We start from the raw sequence: 15,979 nt of genomic DNA, 5'->3' as shown, positions 1-15,979 counted from the left end.
ATGAGTGCAGTTTAGAAAAGTTGGCTCTTTTTACAGTTTTTAGTGTTTTTCGTTCTACCCTTGTGCCTTCTTTTCCTAAGATTTTTGCAGAATGTAATTATCCTGTATTTTTGGTTGCAATGTTGTCCCGTATCTCCAGATCTGTTCTATCTGTAATTTAATAGCTCTAGCAATGCATTCTTTATAGTTTGGGTACCACCAATTGGGACATGAAGTTGTCCTGTAAGATTTTTTTAGGAAATGATGGAAGTTGGCTTTCCTCTCCACCCAGTTAATATCTGGATAGTTGAAAACCCCCATTATGATGATGCTGCCCTGCCTTGCTGCCTGAGATCCAACTCCTCCTCATCCTTCAGATTAGTGGGCCTGTTGCATACCCCCACTATATTTCCCGCTTATCTTGTTTTCCTTTTGAAGCTCCACTCACATTGATCTTGTCTTGTACTGATTCTAAAAATGTGTAAATATCTTTATCTTGTAGTTGAGTTGATAGGACATGTAGTTTGTGAATCTTATGTCTTTTTTTCTTTTTCTTTAACTATGTCCAGGCAATGATGTTACCTTAATAGTGGATGTGCATCATTTAGACAAGTGTAACAACAACGTGTCTGGTCAGAATACTCCTCCTGGACAAGTCAAGAATAAAACTTCTGAAGCTCTTGGCAAACACTCCTCCAATTCATCTGGTCCTTTGTCTTCCTCTTCTTCCACACTATCTAGCTCCAGCGATGTGGTAAGTCATGCAATGTTTCGTCTTGGCAATCCATGTTATGTACTTGCATGATGGTGGAGCAAAATATAAGTTGGTACCTTACTGTTCAGTTGGTTCTCTGCAACTAAGCGTGATTTATCCATTGAACTAAAGCCTTTACTGAGAGCATGAAGCATTCGTCTTTGTTAGAACTTTGAAATATATTTTTTCTTATCAGACCCATGCTTCCTTTAAAAGGGGTTTCCACTTTCAAATAGGTTTATCCTGACCAAAGAGGGTAGAATTTTAGATCCCTCTACCAAACCATTGTTTTGTCCTTTTTAGAAAGCTGTGGATTACAGTGACAATTAGTAAGGTTTGCTTTACAACTCTGTCAGTCATTTTTCATTTTTTTTAGTTTTTTTTTTTTTTTTTGGTAAGCTGGCCATAGATATCATTGCCCATTGACATCTGGTAGCTTCACTCCTTGCCTCCACGAAATGTAAACCCGTGCTTTTGAGCTGAGCATGGCATGCGTGTATACGTGATAGCTGGATAGACAAGCCTCAATGTAGCCAGATCCTACTTCTATGTTTGACCGCCATCTAGTAAACGGGGAAACGTGGTTTGTCATCTGATTCAAAAATGGGTAATTCATGTAAATCTTGCAGAGAATAGACAATGAGAAATCTATCATGACCCCAGAACCTACCATTACCACCTCCTTGCAGTTGGAGATGGATAGTTTGTCTTGTGAGACCTGTTCCTTCCTTTCATGAAAATGGAACAAGTGAGACCTGCCAATGCAGATAGTTTTGGGAAAGTTTATATGTAGTAGCAAGGTTTCAGACAATTAGAATGGTCTGTTCTCACTCCTCGTTGCTTTCTGCATTTTTTTTTCTGCTTCTTGACAGACTCCACAGATTACCAATGGTGTATAAATATGGATCCTTAAAAGAGTATTTAAGGCAAAAAATGTAATATATTGCAGCTTACAAATCATTAGGTTTCTTTTTGTAGGCTTTCCCCCTCCGTTTCACCTTGTAATCTTGCCAGTGACACGCCACCAGAGTTATACAGACCCCTCTGGATGAAGGAACACAGGAGGCAGATTTTTCCACAGCATTGCCAGTCTGTGGGGAGGGGACCTGTTGCCTGTACTAGTAGATGTAAATGCACTAATAAATTTAAGCCAAATTCCAGCCAATACTTTATAATCATTTACCCCCTCGGGGTAAAGGTTTTACATACTGTAAATAAGTAAAAGCTGATTGGTTAAAGCGGGAGTTAACCCAAAAAATTTTTTTTACATTAGATTGAGGCTAATTTTACTAAGCAGAATCGGGTGTTTTTTTTTTTTAAATGAATGCAGTACTTACCGTTTTAGAGATCAATGTTCTCCGTGACTTCCGGGTATGATCTTCGGGACTGGGCGTTCCTTTTTGATTGTCAGCCTTCCAACGGTCGCATACAGCGCGTCACCAGTTGCCGAAAGAAGCCGAACGGCGCCTGCACACCGACTTTCGGGAACTCGTGACGCGCTGTATGTGACCGTTGGAAGTCTGTCAATCAAATAGGAACGCCCAGTCCCGCAGCCCATACCCGGAAACGGCGGGAGAACATCGATCTCTAAAACGGTAAGTACTGCATTCATTTTAAAAAAAAAAAACACCCTTTTCTGCTTGGTAAAATTAGCCTCAATCTAATGTTAAAAATTGATTTTTTTTTGGGTGAACCTCCTCTTTAAGTACCTTTTTGTTCGTGTTAAATGATTTCTCATCCCTGTAATTGCTTGAGTGCTTTTCTGTTGAAAAACAGCTTCAATATTTTAGTTAAAGCGGTCCTCCACCCTAAAGTGGAGTCCCGCTGATCGGAACCCTCCCCCCCTCCGGTGTCACATTTGACACCTTTCAGGGGGGAGGGGGGTGCAGACACCTGTCTAAAGACAGGTATTTGCACCCACTTCCGGCCACACGATACGGGCGAAAGACGGGCATTCCGTCACATCCCGTCTGTCGCCCGTTGTGTGCTGGGAACACTCGGCTCCCAGCACACAGCGTGTGAGCCAATCGGCGGGCGCAGCGCGACTCGCGCATGCGCCGTAGGGAACCGGGCAGTGAAGCCGCAGCGCTTCACTTCCTGGTTCCCTGAGCGTGGATGGCGGGGGGAGCAGCAGAGTGACGAGCGATCGCTCGTGCTCTGCTGCGATCGGCGCTGGACTCCAGGACAGGTAAGTGTCCTAATATTAAAAGTCAGCAGCTGCAGTATTTGTAGCTGCTGACTTTTAATATTTTGTTCCCATGGCACATCCGCTTTAATCAAAATCTGCTATTCCACCTAACACTTCCCTTCCCCAAGATTAAAAATACTGCTATCCAAAGGTGCCCCATGTGCTCCTTTATCCAGAGTGGAGGCACTCTAATACAGGGGGTGTGTTACTGACCAGATCATCATATAGCACAAAAAAATTGCCTAAAAAAATACTAATGCAGCCACCACATTTCATGATCCATCAGCTGCAATTGTTACATTTTTGGTTTGGGGTTTAATATTGCTGTGAATAACATTTATTTTGAAGGAAGGTCTGTGGCAACAGATTCCGGACTGCTTCACTAATCTGTAATTAAATATTAGCACCAAGGAACCATTGTTGTTTTTTCCAAATTTTAGAAATACGTTTTTTTTTTTTTTATAGACCATCTGTTTCAAATTTGCTTAGTTATCAGTCTTAGCCGGACTGGTTTCTGATTACCAGAAAACTGGTAACTTCCTCAGATCTGGAAGCATTATTGGCTTGGTGTTTAAAAAGGGCAAGAAAAAAATAAATGTTAGAACAAAAACTTAAGCGGACCATACAAAGATCAAATTTCAGCCAGTTAAGCAGTGTGGGGCTGTCCTAGATGCCTTATTTTGGTGGATGGGTAATACAATCAAACCCGCTGTCAAATAATTTCTCTACGTAGAACCTCAATTTCAGTTTGTTTTCAGAAGGACAATAATTCTGTGGGCGGTAAAAGCCCAGTTAGAACATCCACAAAGAAAAGTTCAAAGGGACTGTGAATGCACTCCACCTTTTTTGTCAAACATAATTGTCTCCTGAGCTGAGAAAGTTCTTGCTTCTGACAAGTTTTAGAGAGCTATTGCACGGTTGGTTTTAAAATCTTTGCTAAATAATAGAGTCTACAAAGATCCTGCATTATGGGGTTTAAAGGGCAAGTTTACCTTTAATCTATATGGTGAACACTGGACCCCCTCCCCATCCTTCCTGGTCTCACTGACCTGGAGTCCGGTGACCACCCGCTCTGACACATCAGATGGCTGCTTCACCGGTCCAGGCATAGAAATCCCTTCGGCTTAATCTCCTAAAATGTACCTTGTAAAAGTATTTGGATTCAACTTGTCAGGTATACCTAATGGAATACACAGAAGTCCAGGTCAAATTTTTTTTTAAATCAATTATAAGTGTAAACTAAACAATGAAAGACCCATTTTGAAGGTTAACCCCTTTTTAAGGTTTTGCAAATTTTTAAATGGGCAAGCAGCATATTGCATGTTATGTACTATGAGGACTGCTGCATTACCAGCAGTGTCCAATTTCCTTGCATGACACACCACGTGTCTCCCGTAGAAGAAAGTCATTAAACGTCTATGCATTCAGGACTCAGACGGAACCCCGTTCAAGACTTCAAAGCAACCAAGTTGTCGTCAATCAAGCGACAGTCGGATGGGCCCTCAGGAATCCTGCACCAGCTCAACACAACCCATCAGCAAATTGCAACCTAATCAGAGCATTAGTTCTTCAAACGGCAACAACAAATCTCAGGTATGTTGAATAACTTGTATCAAATGGAGAACAATCAGCGCAATCAAAAGCAACAACATCAACAAAGAGGTATTGCCAGCTAAACACTTAAAGTGAATTCCACAGCATCCAAATGTAAAATGTCCTATCTTAAAGTGCAGCACGATAATCGTTCATAAGCAGTCCCCAGCTAAATAAATTTATCCAGCTGAGATACAGACTCGGTGATAAGTCAGTTGTCCTAAAATATATCAAAGTGCAGAATGGTGTACACTCACTCCCACCATCAAAGACTATCATGGCCACTCGCCTTTACCTTCATGGCTGTTCTGTTAACTCAGGGGTCATGTGAACATTCACCTAATGGGGGGTCACAATCCTGATGAGACCAGCACTGGTCCAAGATGCCAAATCCTCAGAAGATTTGCAGTAAGATATGTAAAATCATAATGCAACAAATCGTGCCCTCTACCTAATGGTTTACTCAGTGATACAAAATGAAGCGATGAGAGGTGACGCAAGTGACATTAAAAGGCGTGTCTCCTCCCCAATACACGTTACGCCCTGGCCCATCTATTCCCACTGATGCAGTCCCGCCCAGGGCGTGAGGAGAATTTTTTTTATGTAATCTATTAGGCAGAGAGCACTAGTTATAATTTTACATATCTGTCAGTAAAACCTCTGAGAATTTGGTGTTTCGGACCAGTGCCCATCTCATCAGGATTGTGACCACCATTGTTCTTCATGACTGTCCTGTTAATTCAGGTGTCATGTGGTTAAGGTGAGTGACCACAATTGTCTTTGGTGGGAGTGTACATCATTCTGCACTTGGATTTATTTTAGGACGACTTTCTGAATAATCACTGGGTCCGTATCTCTGCTGGATGAATTTCTTTAGCTGGGGACTTTTTACGAATTAATGATTATTTATTGAGCTGCGCTTGAAGATTGGACATGTTAAATTGGCAAGAAACCTTTCTTTCAGTTGTATTAAACTGAAATATTCAACATAATGCCCTAGTTTTAAATGAAATTCTTGGGGCCTTTCCAAATTTTAAAGAGTAAATTTGGAAAGGCCCCACATTTACAAAGAAAAAACGTGAATTGCAGTGTACACTTCTTTAGATGTGGTGGCTGCAATAGTCCCCCCCCCCCCCCCCCCCCCCCGCCCGATAATGGTACCAGTAAACATTTGTTCTAGGGTGACTTCCTCACAATACTTTTATCTACGGAGCAGTGGCCTTATCACTCTAGAACAAGGGTCTCCAAAGTTTTCAGTGCTAGAGATGGTAGACGCACAAATAGAAACAAGTCGTTACTAGACCTACTGATTACCAACAATACAGACCTGATTACAGATGTGGAAACACAGGGAAATTTAAGAAAATGCGATCACGGGTCAATTGGTATCAGTATAAATCACACAAATGGGAAACGTAGGGGGATTACAATCTGCAGTGTTTGTCCTCATGGCTAACGGAGGACAGAATTAGAATTGGATTTGAAAAACATAACATTAGTAAGTCACCGGGACCAGATGGCTTGCACTTGAGGGTCCTTGGGGAACTCAGTCAAGTAATTGCCAGACCATTGTTCCTAATTTTTCACGGACAGTCTACTGACTGGAATGGTACCAGCTGATTGGAGAAAAGCCAATGTAGCACCTATATTTAAAAAGGGCTAAAATACATGCCTGGGTATTAGACCAGTTAGCCTAACGGTAATGAAAACGGTATCATAAGCAGTAATCAGCATGGATTTATGAAGAATGGTTTGACCAGAACAAATCTATTAACCTTCTATGAGGAGTTGAGTTGCCATCTAGATAAAGGAGGCCCGTAGAGGTGGTTTATCTGAATTTTGCAAAAGCATTTGATACATTTCCCCATAAACATTTACTGTACAAAGTAAGGTCCATTGGCATGGACCATAGGGCGAGTACATGGATTGAAAACTGGCTACAGGGGCAAGTTCAGAGGGTAGTGATGGTGGAGTCCATGGAATGGTCAGGGGTGTAAAGTGGGGTCCCCCAGGGTTTTGTCCTAGGCCCAATCCTATTTATATTGTTTATAACCGACCTGGAGGATGGGGTTAACAGTTTAATCTCTGTATTTGCGGCTGATGCTAAGCATAGCAATAGCTTCTCCTGTGGAAACCTTGCAAGTAGCTCTGAACAAATTAATGGGGTGGGCCACTACATGGCAAATGAGCTTTACTGAGGAAAAATGTAAAATGATGAATTTGGGTGGCAAAAATATGAATGTAATCTACTCACTGGGGGGGGAGAACCTCTGGGGTTATCAAGGATGGAAAAGGACCGGGGGTCCTAGTAGATGACAGGCTCAGCAATGGCATGCAATGCCAAGCTGCTGCTAACAAAGCAAACAGAATATTGGCGTGCATTAAAAGGGGATTATCTCAAGAGATAAAGCAATAATTCTCCCACTTAGGACTCTGGTCCGGCCTTACCTGGAGTATGCTGTCCAGTTCTGGGCACCAGTCCTCGGGAAGCATGTGCTGGAACTGGCGCGAGTACAGAGAAGGGCAACAAAACTAATAAAGGGACTGGAGGAGATTGGTTATGAAAGGTTACGAGCACTGAACCTATTTTCTGGAGAAGAGACTTGAGGGGGATACAATTTCAATTTGCAAATGCCATACTGGTGACTCCACAATAGAGAGAAAACTTTTCTGTGAAAGGCAGTTTAATAAGACATGCGGCCACTCATTAAAATTAGAAGAAAAGAGGTTTAACCTTAAACTGTGCAGAGGGTTATTTACTGTAAGAGTGGCTAGGATGTGGAATTCCCTTCCACAGGTGGTGGTTTTAGTGGGGGGGCATCAATGGTTTCAAGTAACTATTAGATAAGCACCTGAACGACCATCAATCAAGGCAGCTGGCAGATGGCAGATCCAGACTTGGGATGATGTGCTGCCTCAGAGCCCTCTCCGCTTAAAACGGGTCACAGGAGTGCAAAACAAATGGCACTCCTGTGACCTAAAGAAAGGAGCCCAGCCTAACAAGCTCTGGCTGGACTTCTCCTTTCCTCTTCCGTTCATGGACTGACACAGCAGCCTTTGACCTTAGGGTTATATCGCTTCCTTCCAGGAGATTTAGGCAGAAAAAAAGCACTTTAAGTGTTAACACTTTCCTCAGTGCAGCTCCTCCCAAGGGGCGTGGTTCCCCGGGTATAACCCACACCCTGCTCTAGCAACTCCAGTTTTTTTTCCTGCCTAACGTCAGGAGAGGACAGGCACTCTGGAGTCCTGTACTCTGCGATTTTTTTTTTTTTTGCTTTTTATTATTTTGTTCCTGCATTTTTGGATCCTGAGATTCTCTATCAACTGCCGACTGGGTGACAGGCTGGGTCTTGACTCTTGTTGTCCCCCCATGTTCGGCCAGCGAGCGTGTGCCGGCCCTCAGCTCGGCTCTGGGTCGTCCACGACAGGCCCCTTTGCTCCAGCGGCGGTCGGGGAACATCTTGTTCTAGGGCACACATATGACCGGTCTTTATGGCTTTGTCACAGTGTGTCTGGCCGACAGCCATGCCGTTTAGCGGACGTTGGTTCTGTCTGGGATACCTCCAGCCGGTGGTCGCAGAATGGGTAAGTAGTGGCCCCTTGCTCAGGTAAGGTGGTATGGCTGGAATTTTCCCCTGGGAGGTCGACTGAGGGTTTGCCCTGCTTTCCTCTCTCCCTTAATTCCTCTCCCTCCTTTCCCTTTGGGGGTAGCGGCTGTGAGGGGGGGCTTTCTGGGGTCTCTTTATTACACCAGGGCCTGTGTATAGCGGGGGCTGTGTGTGTTCACTGCATGGTCTTTTGTGTGCTGTGCTGTGTAATCTGTGCTGCGCTGAGGTGCTGTCACTCTGGGTGTTTTTAAATGCGCAACGGCCGCCATTTTGCCGTGGTCATGCTTTATATGGCTCGGCGGCCATTTTCCTGTGGTCCTATGGTGCTTTTTTTCCACATACGGCGGCCATCTTGAATTTCGTTTGGCCTCAGGCGGCCGTTTTAGCGCTGCAAAAAGACCGCAAATCTCCCTGATGTGACAGACGCAGCCGGCTTCTCAGCACAGTTGGTCTATCGCATAAAAATACATTTCATTTTTTTTGGTTGTAACATGACAAAATGTGGAATATTTCAAGGGGTATGAATACTTTTTCGCCCCCTCAAAAAAAACTGTAAAACCAATGACAACACACTGGACTAGATCTTAGAAGAAGCTCCACTCGGAACTCTTCAAAACTACATTGGGGAACAAAATAAAAACAATCCAACTGCATCAAACGGCCACAGAAACTCTTGATGCATTAAACAAGGCTCTGCTACAGTCAGCCGACTTAGTAGCGCCAAAACGCACAACGTGCATCTGGAAAAACAACTCCAGCTGGTTTAATGACCAGCTGTCGTTGCTAAAGCTAGAGCGCAGAAGTGCTGAAGCAGCCTGGAAAAGAACCACTTCAGAGGAAAACCATACCATTTATAAGATAATAACCAAAAATGCCATAAAGAAATCTTTATTGCCAAAATAAAAAACATTTTTCCAATATCACCAATGCCCTAAACCGCCCCGTGAACTCTTCAATCTAGTTACCAAGACCATGAACCCAGTCTGTCTAGAAGCCCCAAATTCTGATTCGCAAGAATTTTGCAACGAATTATCGGATTATTTCATCAACAAAATTGAAAGAATCCGTGAAAGCATTAAGCAAAATACAACCTCCATCTACCCCCTCCCTAAATCACAAACCTAATACCCACATAATTCCGCCACAATCGCCTAACTTCACTCTAAAACCCATTTCCATCGATGCCACTAAAAATATCATCAGGACTCTTCAAAATTGCACAGCGCCCAATGATATCATCCCCCAACAAACTGCTGAAAGAATGTGCCGATATTTTGGCTCCAGCTATCATGCAGCTCATAAACCAGTCATTCAAGGAGGGCGTGGTGCCACCCTTGCTGAAACAAGGTATAATCAAACTAATTCGAAAAAAAAACCACCCTCGACCCCAAAGACCCTAACCATTGTCACCCCATAACAGGCCTGAATGTCTTCTCCAAGGTAATGGAGAAAGAAGTTGTACAACATCACTTAGACACTGATAAATGACATGACCCATTCCAGTCCGGTTTCTGTCCGGGTCACGGGACCGAAACAGCACTGCTCAAAATATGGGATGACGCTCTAGAGGCCGCAGACGAAGGAGAATCTTGTCTTCTAGTACTGTTGGACTTAATCGCAGCTTTTGATACAGTAGACTACAAATTATTGCTGACACGGCTAGTCGAAGTAGCCGGAGTTGCGGAATGTGATTTATCGTGGTTCTCCTTCTTGGAAAACCGATCGCAAATAGTGAAATTGGGCCCTTTCACTTCTGAAAAACGCACGGTGTCATGCGGAGTCCCCCAGGGATCCCCTCTGTCGCCTGTTCTTTTCAATATCTATCTCCGCCCTCTTTTTAAAATCATCAGCAACCAGAAGTTACTCTACTACGCTTATGCAGATGACACACAACTATATTTTCGCATCTGCAACAAAAAGGATCATTATCTCGGACTAGAGAAATGCCTTTCTTTGATAGAAAAGTGGATGACAGAGTTACCTTAAACTCAAACTTCTCCTGTTTCAGGCCAATCGAAAGATTCATCCAGCAACAACATGGACGCCCCCGCCCATTCTGGGTCAATCCATCACCCCCAGCACCAAAGTCAAAGTCTGAGTCATTTTCGACACCTACATGACAATGGATGCACAAATAGGGTCAGTAGTCAGCCGATCGCACCATCTGCTGCGCCTTCTACGCAGACTCACTCTCTTCATCCCAAAAGAAGACATGGCAGTCATGGTGGGGACACTTATCAACTCCAGACTTGACTATATGCAAATGCCCTCTATCTTGGACTCTCAAAATACCAAATCACTCGTCTGCAAGTCACTCAAAATACGGCCGCTCGACTTGTGACTGGGAAAAAAACATCGAAATCAATCTCGCCTTCGCTGAGATCCCTTCATTGGTTGCCTGTAAAAAAGACAAATCACTTTTAAAGCACTCTGTCTAACGCATAAGTGTATTCTGGGAAATGCCCCACAATATCTATGCGAGAAACTAAAAGCTTACAACACCAATCGCATTCTGCGATCCACCAACCAAAATCTACTCCGAGATACCCAAAGCCAGATACAAGTCCAAAGGAGAACGAAGATTTGCGGTCCAAGGACCCAGACTATGGAAAGCTCTACCAACTACCATCTGACTGGAGGTAAACCACCTGTCCTTCAGGAGAAAGATCAAGACCCATCTCTTTTGAGGGCCCAGGGAATGGATACCAAGCGCCCAGAGGCGATTCAGTTCGCATGTGTTGCGCTATATAAGTTTCTCACTCACACTGTATATACAGGTTACCGTCAGGTGACTGGATACTTACAGATAAGGATGAGTTCCGGCGTGTTTGCACACTCCACGCACAGAGCCCGCCAGGAAGTTGGCACTGCGCTAATCACAGGTAGTGGGACATTGTCCCCGATGCACGGCTGCAGAGATCGGGAAATGTCTCGCTGCCTGTGATTAGTGCAGCGCAGTGCCGACTTTCTGGCGGGCTCTGCACGTGGGGTGTGCATACACGCCGGAGCTCATCCTTGTAGATATATGAGCATACAGCAGGAGCTGCTCTAGGAGCTGCTCTAGCAAAGATAACACCACCCACTCTGCAAGACTGGGTTTTTGTAAACATGTTTTTTTTTTTTTTTTTTAATTTTTAAAAAAAAAATTTCTTCTGACACGTCTATCAACATCTGACTGCTTATTACTTTAGGCTGTCTAGCAGTTTCCAGATCGGAACCCATTGGCTTTTTAACCTTGTGGGTCTGTACCTGAACCCCACTGTGTGAGGCTGACCTGTAGTGTTTGCTTAAGCCATTGGATCCTTAATACTCACATTGGCTTTAAGAGACAGTTATGTAGTTAGTAGCAGGGGAGCTATACAAGCCAACGGCCATGGTCAATTACTATAGTTCCCATGCCTTAAAGACCCCCTTTTGGAGGTATGCCCACTGTAATGGGCTAAGCCCAGACCACTGATGAGCCCAGCAATGTGTGTAAGGTACCGTATTAATCATCGTATACCGCACACTTTTTTGCCCTGAAATTCAAGGCAAAATCGTGGGTGCGCAATATACGTACAGGACGTGACTGAGAGAAGCAGAGCCTGCCCGACTATACATGAGTGTACATCGCTCGGTATATGCCGGCGCAGTAGTTCAAACTCAGTGCGGGAAGCGGGGATCGAGCGGGGAGGACACCGCAGAAGGACGCCGGACACGACGAGGACGACACCAGCCGCAGACGGACCTGACGAGGACGCCGTTGGACGCCGCGCAAGACACCAAAACTGTAAGTTCTAAAATCTTTTTTTTTTTTTACAGGAATGCGGGTCCACTTTAGGGGTGCGCGCTATACGCCGGAGCGCGCAATACCCCGATAAATACGATAAGTCATGTTCTCCATGTTTTTTTTTGACTGTTTTTTGGCTCTTGACCTCCCTGGCGGTAATCCAGAGTGTGGCTTGGGGTGAATTTTCATTACCAAAAGTGGTAACCCTAAGCCACACAAGATTGCATCGCAGTATCCTGGGAAAGTAACTTACCTTGTCCCCAGGATCCTGCGATGTCTGCCTGATGTACTGTGTGCCTGACTGTGTTCCCTGCAAGCGTTGCGACGCACGGGGACAGAGCCCAGCGCCAAATTCAAAACATTTAACGCATACAGTACACTGTAATCTTACAGATTACATTACTGTATCAAATCATTCCACATTCCTTTTGTCCAGTGCCCCTCTTTGTCCCTAATGCTTTGTCCGGTACACTTCCTCTTCCCCATCTGATCCTGTTCATGAACTAGAGATGGGCTACCAACCCTTTTTAAGGATGTCATGGAAGAAAGCATATTTGAGCCACAAGCTTTGTGTTTTTTTTTTCTCCTTTTAACAGATGCTCTCTTCTGTGGATACACTGATTTAATGTAGTGCGCAGTCTGCAAAGCCTAAACAAGCCCCTGGGCACTGAGAGGTTGGCAAAATTAAAAAAAAAAAACTTTAATCCATCTATGAACTGATTGAAAGTGCCCTACAAGAGTATTGGCCGAATCCTGAAAGGATAAGCACTGCCAAGCTTTTTTGCTCAAGTTTATTTAATGGAAAAGGAATTTAATAAAAAATGGGCTGTCCCTGATGTAGATCTTGTCCATATGAGTCCTCCATGAACATCCTGCAGTTCCTAATGAGGATGTCCTAATGAGAGATTCTGTTGAGGTGTTCTGAAGACCTCCGTTGCTCTTGCAGGTTTAGCACTGCAGCAGGCAACTGCTGTCTATTTGCCAGATTATTGCCAACTGGACAAGACTGAGAGAACATAAACCTGTATTTGATGCTTCCAGTCTTGTTATTTTGTGTTGATGCTCTGGAGAATGTACTTTTCCAAGTCTTTAGAATGTCCCTTAACTCTGTGCATATGTGCATGATTTTTGCTCTCCCCAGGCATAAGCCTCCAAAACGAGCTAGCTTTGGTCACCTAACCAAGCCTGCCCAGAGGCCCTCCTCACCATCAAGGGGCTGCCCCCCACTCCCGGGAGTATGAGGTAGTTTGTTGGCATTTGCATCACTTTGTTTCTGAGACAACCCTGACCTGTTGGTCTAATCTGTCAATTCAAAGAGGTATAAAGTGTTTTTCTAATGGCCCCCTCATGCTAACTTTAGTCAGTGTGATTGTACCAGTCTCTCTAATGTAAAGCCTCCAATGTTTTTATTCAAACCTATTCACAGTCCTCAAACCAAATGGTGGAATCTGCCCCATTTTGGACCTAAAATCTCTAAATGTTTTTTGAGAGTATTAACTATCCATATAGAATCTGCAAAATCTGTCCTTGCTTTTCTCAGACAGGCATTTTTGTCATCAGTAGACATTCAAGACAATACAGGTGTGCATCTTCACTGGTCTCGCAACTCAATTACAATTCTCCTGTCAATTATTTGCTTCTGCTATGCATCAATTACTGCCCATGGTTTTCATGAAAAAAAATTCAAGCAAGAACTCCTTTCTTTTTTTTTTTTTATTTATTTTAATTTTTTTATCTGCGCAAAAAAAAAAAAACATCCCTGCATGTAGCAAAGTATGAAAACCCGCAAACCTCTGCATATTACACAGCCCCCCTGCACTCCCAGTAGACCCCTTTGAGTGTAATCTAAAGTAATCTAGAGTAAAAAAAAAGACTGCCATTCCCTCTCTTTGAATCCATTCTACACCATTGATGTAAACTGATGCCTCTAAATAAATATATATATATATATATATATATATATGTATATATATGTGTATATATATGTATGTATATATATATATATATATATATATATATATATATATATATATATATATATATATATATATATATAATATTTATATGTTACATTGTAGGATGGATTCATAGAACAGAGGGGCTAGCAGTGATTTTTTTTTTCTTTTCACTTTAGAGTATGCTGGCAGGGCTTTCCCAGGAGAGGCAGCGCATGCCAGGATTACGTCATTTGTGCAATTGCGATGCAGAATCGTTCAATACTGCATCACATTGGTGATTAATTTAAACACTCCTACAAGCCCATTCCCATCTTCTCCTTGCATAGTTTTCTGTGTTTTTTTTTTTTTTACCTTGGGAGACCAACCCTTCTAATTAGTAGCAATACCATTTAAGCTCTCCTCCCTGAGTGTTTGACCCGCTTCTTGCTCTTCTGCAGTCCCAGGGCATTCATGTCATAAGGTATTTGGACGATTTGTCTGCTAAAGGGCTTTTTTAGCCACAACCCTGTCTGACAATGTCTAAAGGACAATTTTTGTTACTTTTAAGCCCTGGTTCACACTGGGCTGCGGGAGTGAAGCCGTGCGAGTTCAGCTGAACTCGCACGATTTCACTCCCGCCGGCAGTCCCGATTTCGGCCGCGATTTAAGAGACATCTGTGCAGGTTTCTGCACAGATGTCTATGTAAATCGCGGCCCGAAATCGCAAAAAGTAGTACAAGAACTACTTTTTAAAATCGGTGCAGCGCCGCAAATGCAGCGTCGCACCGATTAGGACGGCGCCATTGCCGACAATTGGAGGCATTTGAGATGCGATTTCACATGTGAAATCGCATCTCAAATCGAATGAAATCGCACCCAGTGTGAACCTGGGCTCAACCTTCATCTGGTTAATGGGCTTTCTAAAGTCTGCCTTTCAGCCTTCCCACTGTCTGGAGGACCAAGTTCTAATTCTGGACACGACCCAAGACAATTTTACTTCCTCCAGAAAAATACACATGGACTCTTCAGATCCAAAAGCAACCCCCTCAGCTTGCTTCTGCATGATTTTTCTGGGCGTAATGGTAGCCTCCATCAAGACATCTCCCTTTTACCCACTTTCACTACAGGTTGCCTCAACGCAACATCCTTGTGTCATCGCTCTCGCTCTCTCTCTTGCTCTCTCTCAGCGTTTCCAGCTCTGCCCTGGAGTCTGAAAAGTCATTCCTTCCCATGCCCTGGATGTTTGTCAGAACCAGGAATCCTTGTGCCTTCCTGCTAAGCAAGATGGAGAAAAAAAACATTTGTGATTTTCACAGACATACCCAAGGCACCTGGTGGGCAAGCCTTAATATGTTACACACCAGGCCCTTTATTTTTACACTGCTTCTCAGTCACTGGCTTTAACAGCAAGGCTGTTGAAACATACAGTGCTGTGAAAAACGTTTTTGCCCCTTCGTGATTTTCTTTTTTGCATAATTGCTGTCACCTGATTACTGCCAGACCAGTTCAATCAATACATTTTAAAGAGGAACTGCAGTCTGCAACAATTTGTAATGAAAACATCTTTGCCATTCTGAAGCTTGTTATTTAATCTATACTGTGGTTCTGTACTTGCAAAATATGCTGCAGAAATTTCCCTCCACTTAGTCTGGCTGCAATCATTTTAACTGTGGACAGCTGAAACTGCGGCCTGTTTACTTTTTAGATTTACAGACCTACAGCTCTCATTGGCTCTTATGATTCACCCCCCCGCCTCCCTTCCTGGCAAACTCACGAGAGAGAGAGCTGTGCATGATGTCATAAGCCTATGCTTTTTTCCCTGGACAAGAAACAGGAAGTGGGCTGTATAAGGTATTTACTGGCAGAAAAAAAAGTTTTGCTATCCAAAGTTTTTTTTCACAGTAAACGGTTTTTTATTTTGAAGACAAAACATACACACAAACCAATGACAGTACAAAAGACGAGTCAATTGCATAGTTTCACAAGTGTACATAAAAAAATCCATACAGCAATGATGATGTAACAACCCAGCGATACATAGTTTAAACAAAACCATAAGAGACATTCGCTAATCAGGGGAGAACACTAAACGGGTTCCATGCAAGTGTCTTCAGCGCATCACCATCCCCCCACCCCCAATTGGGGGGCGAG

At 43.5% G+C, this 15,979-nt stretch overlaps 1 protein-coding gene across 3 annotated transcripts in view; it reads left to right on the top strand.

Annotated features, from left to right (window-relative positions):
* Positions 1 to 15,979, top strand: part of TENT4B (terminal nucleotidyltransferase 4B) — a 115,289-nt gene that overhangs the window by 89,642 nt on the left and 9,668 nt on the right. Inside the window, exons 10-11 of one of the 3 annotated variants that reach the window (XM_040328715.1) lie at positions 549 to 733; positions 4,320 to 4,514. In XM_040328715.1, the coding sequence (XP_040184649.1) occupies positions 549 to 733; positions 4,320 to 4,514 (380 nt within the window). The remainder of the gene's footprint in view (positions 1 to 548; positions 734 to 4,319; positions 4,515 to 15,979) is intronic. The other 2 variants (XM_040328716.1, XM_040328717.1) reach the window with 2 other exon arrangements.

This window comes from Rana temporaria, chromosome 11, assembly GCF_905171775.1.
Source record: "Rana temporaria chromosome 11, aRanTem1.1, whole genome shotgun sequence".
NCBI classification, from domain to species: domain Eukaryota; kingdom Metazoa; phylum Chordata; class Amphibia; order Anura; family Ranidae; genus Rana; species Rana temporaria.
The sequence above is the reverse complement of the archived record's forward strand: the minus strand, read 5'-3'. Positions and strand labels throughout refer to the sequence as shown.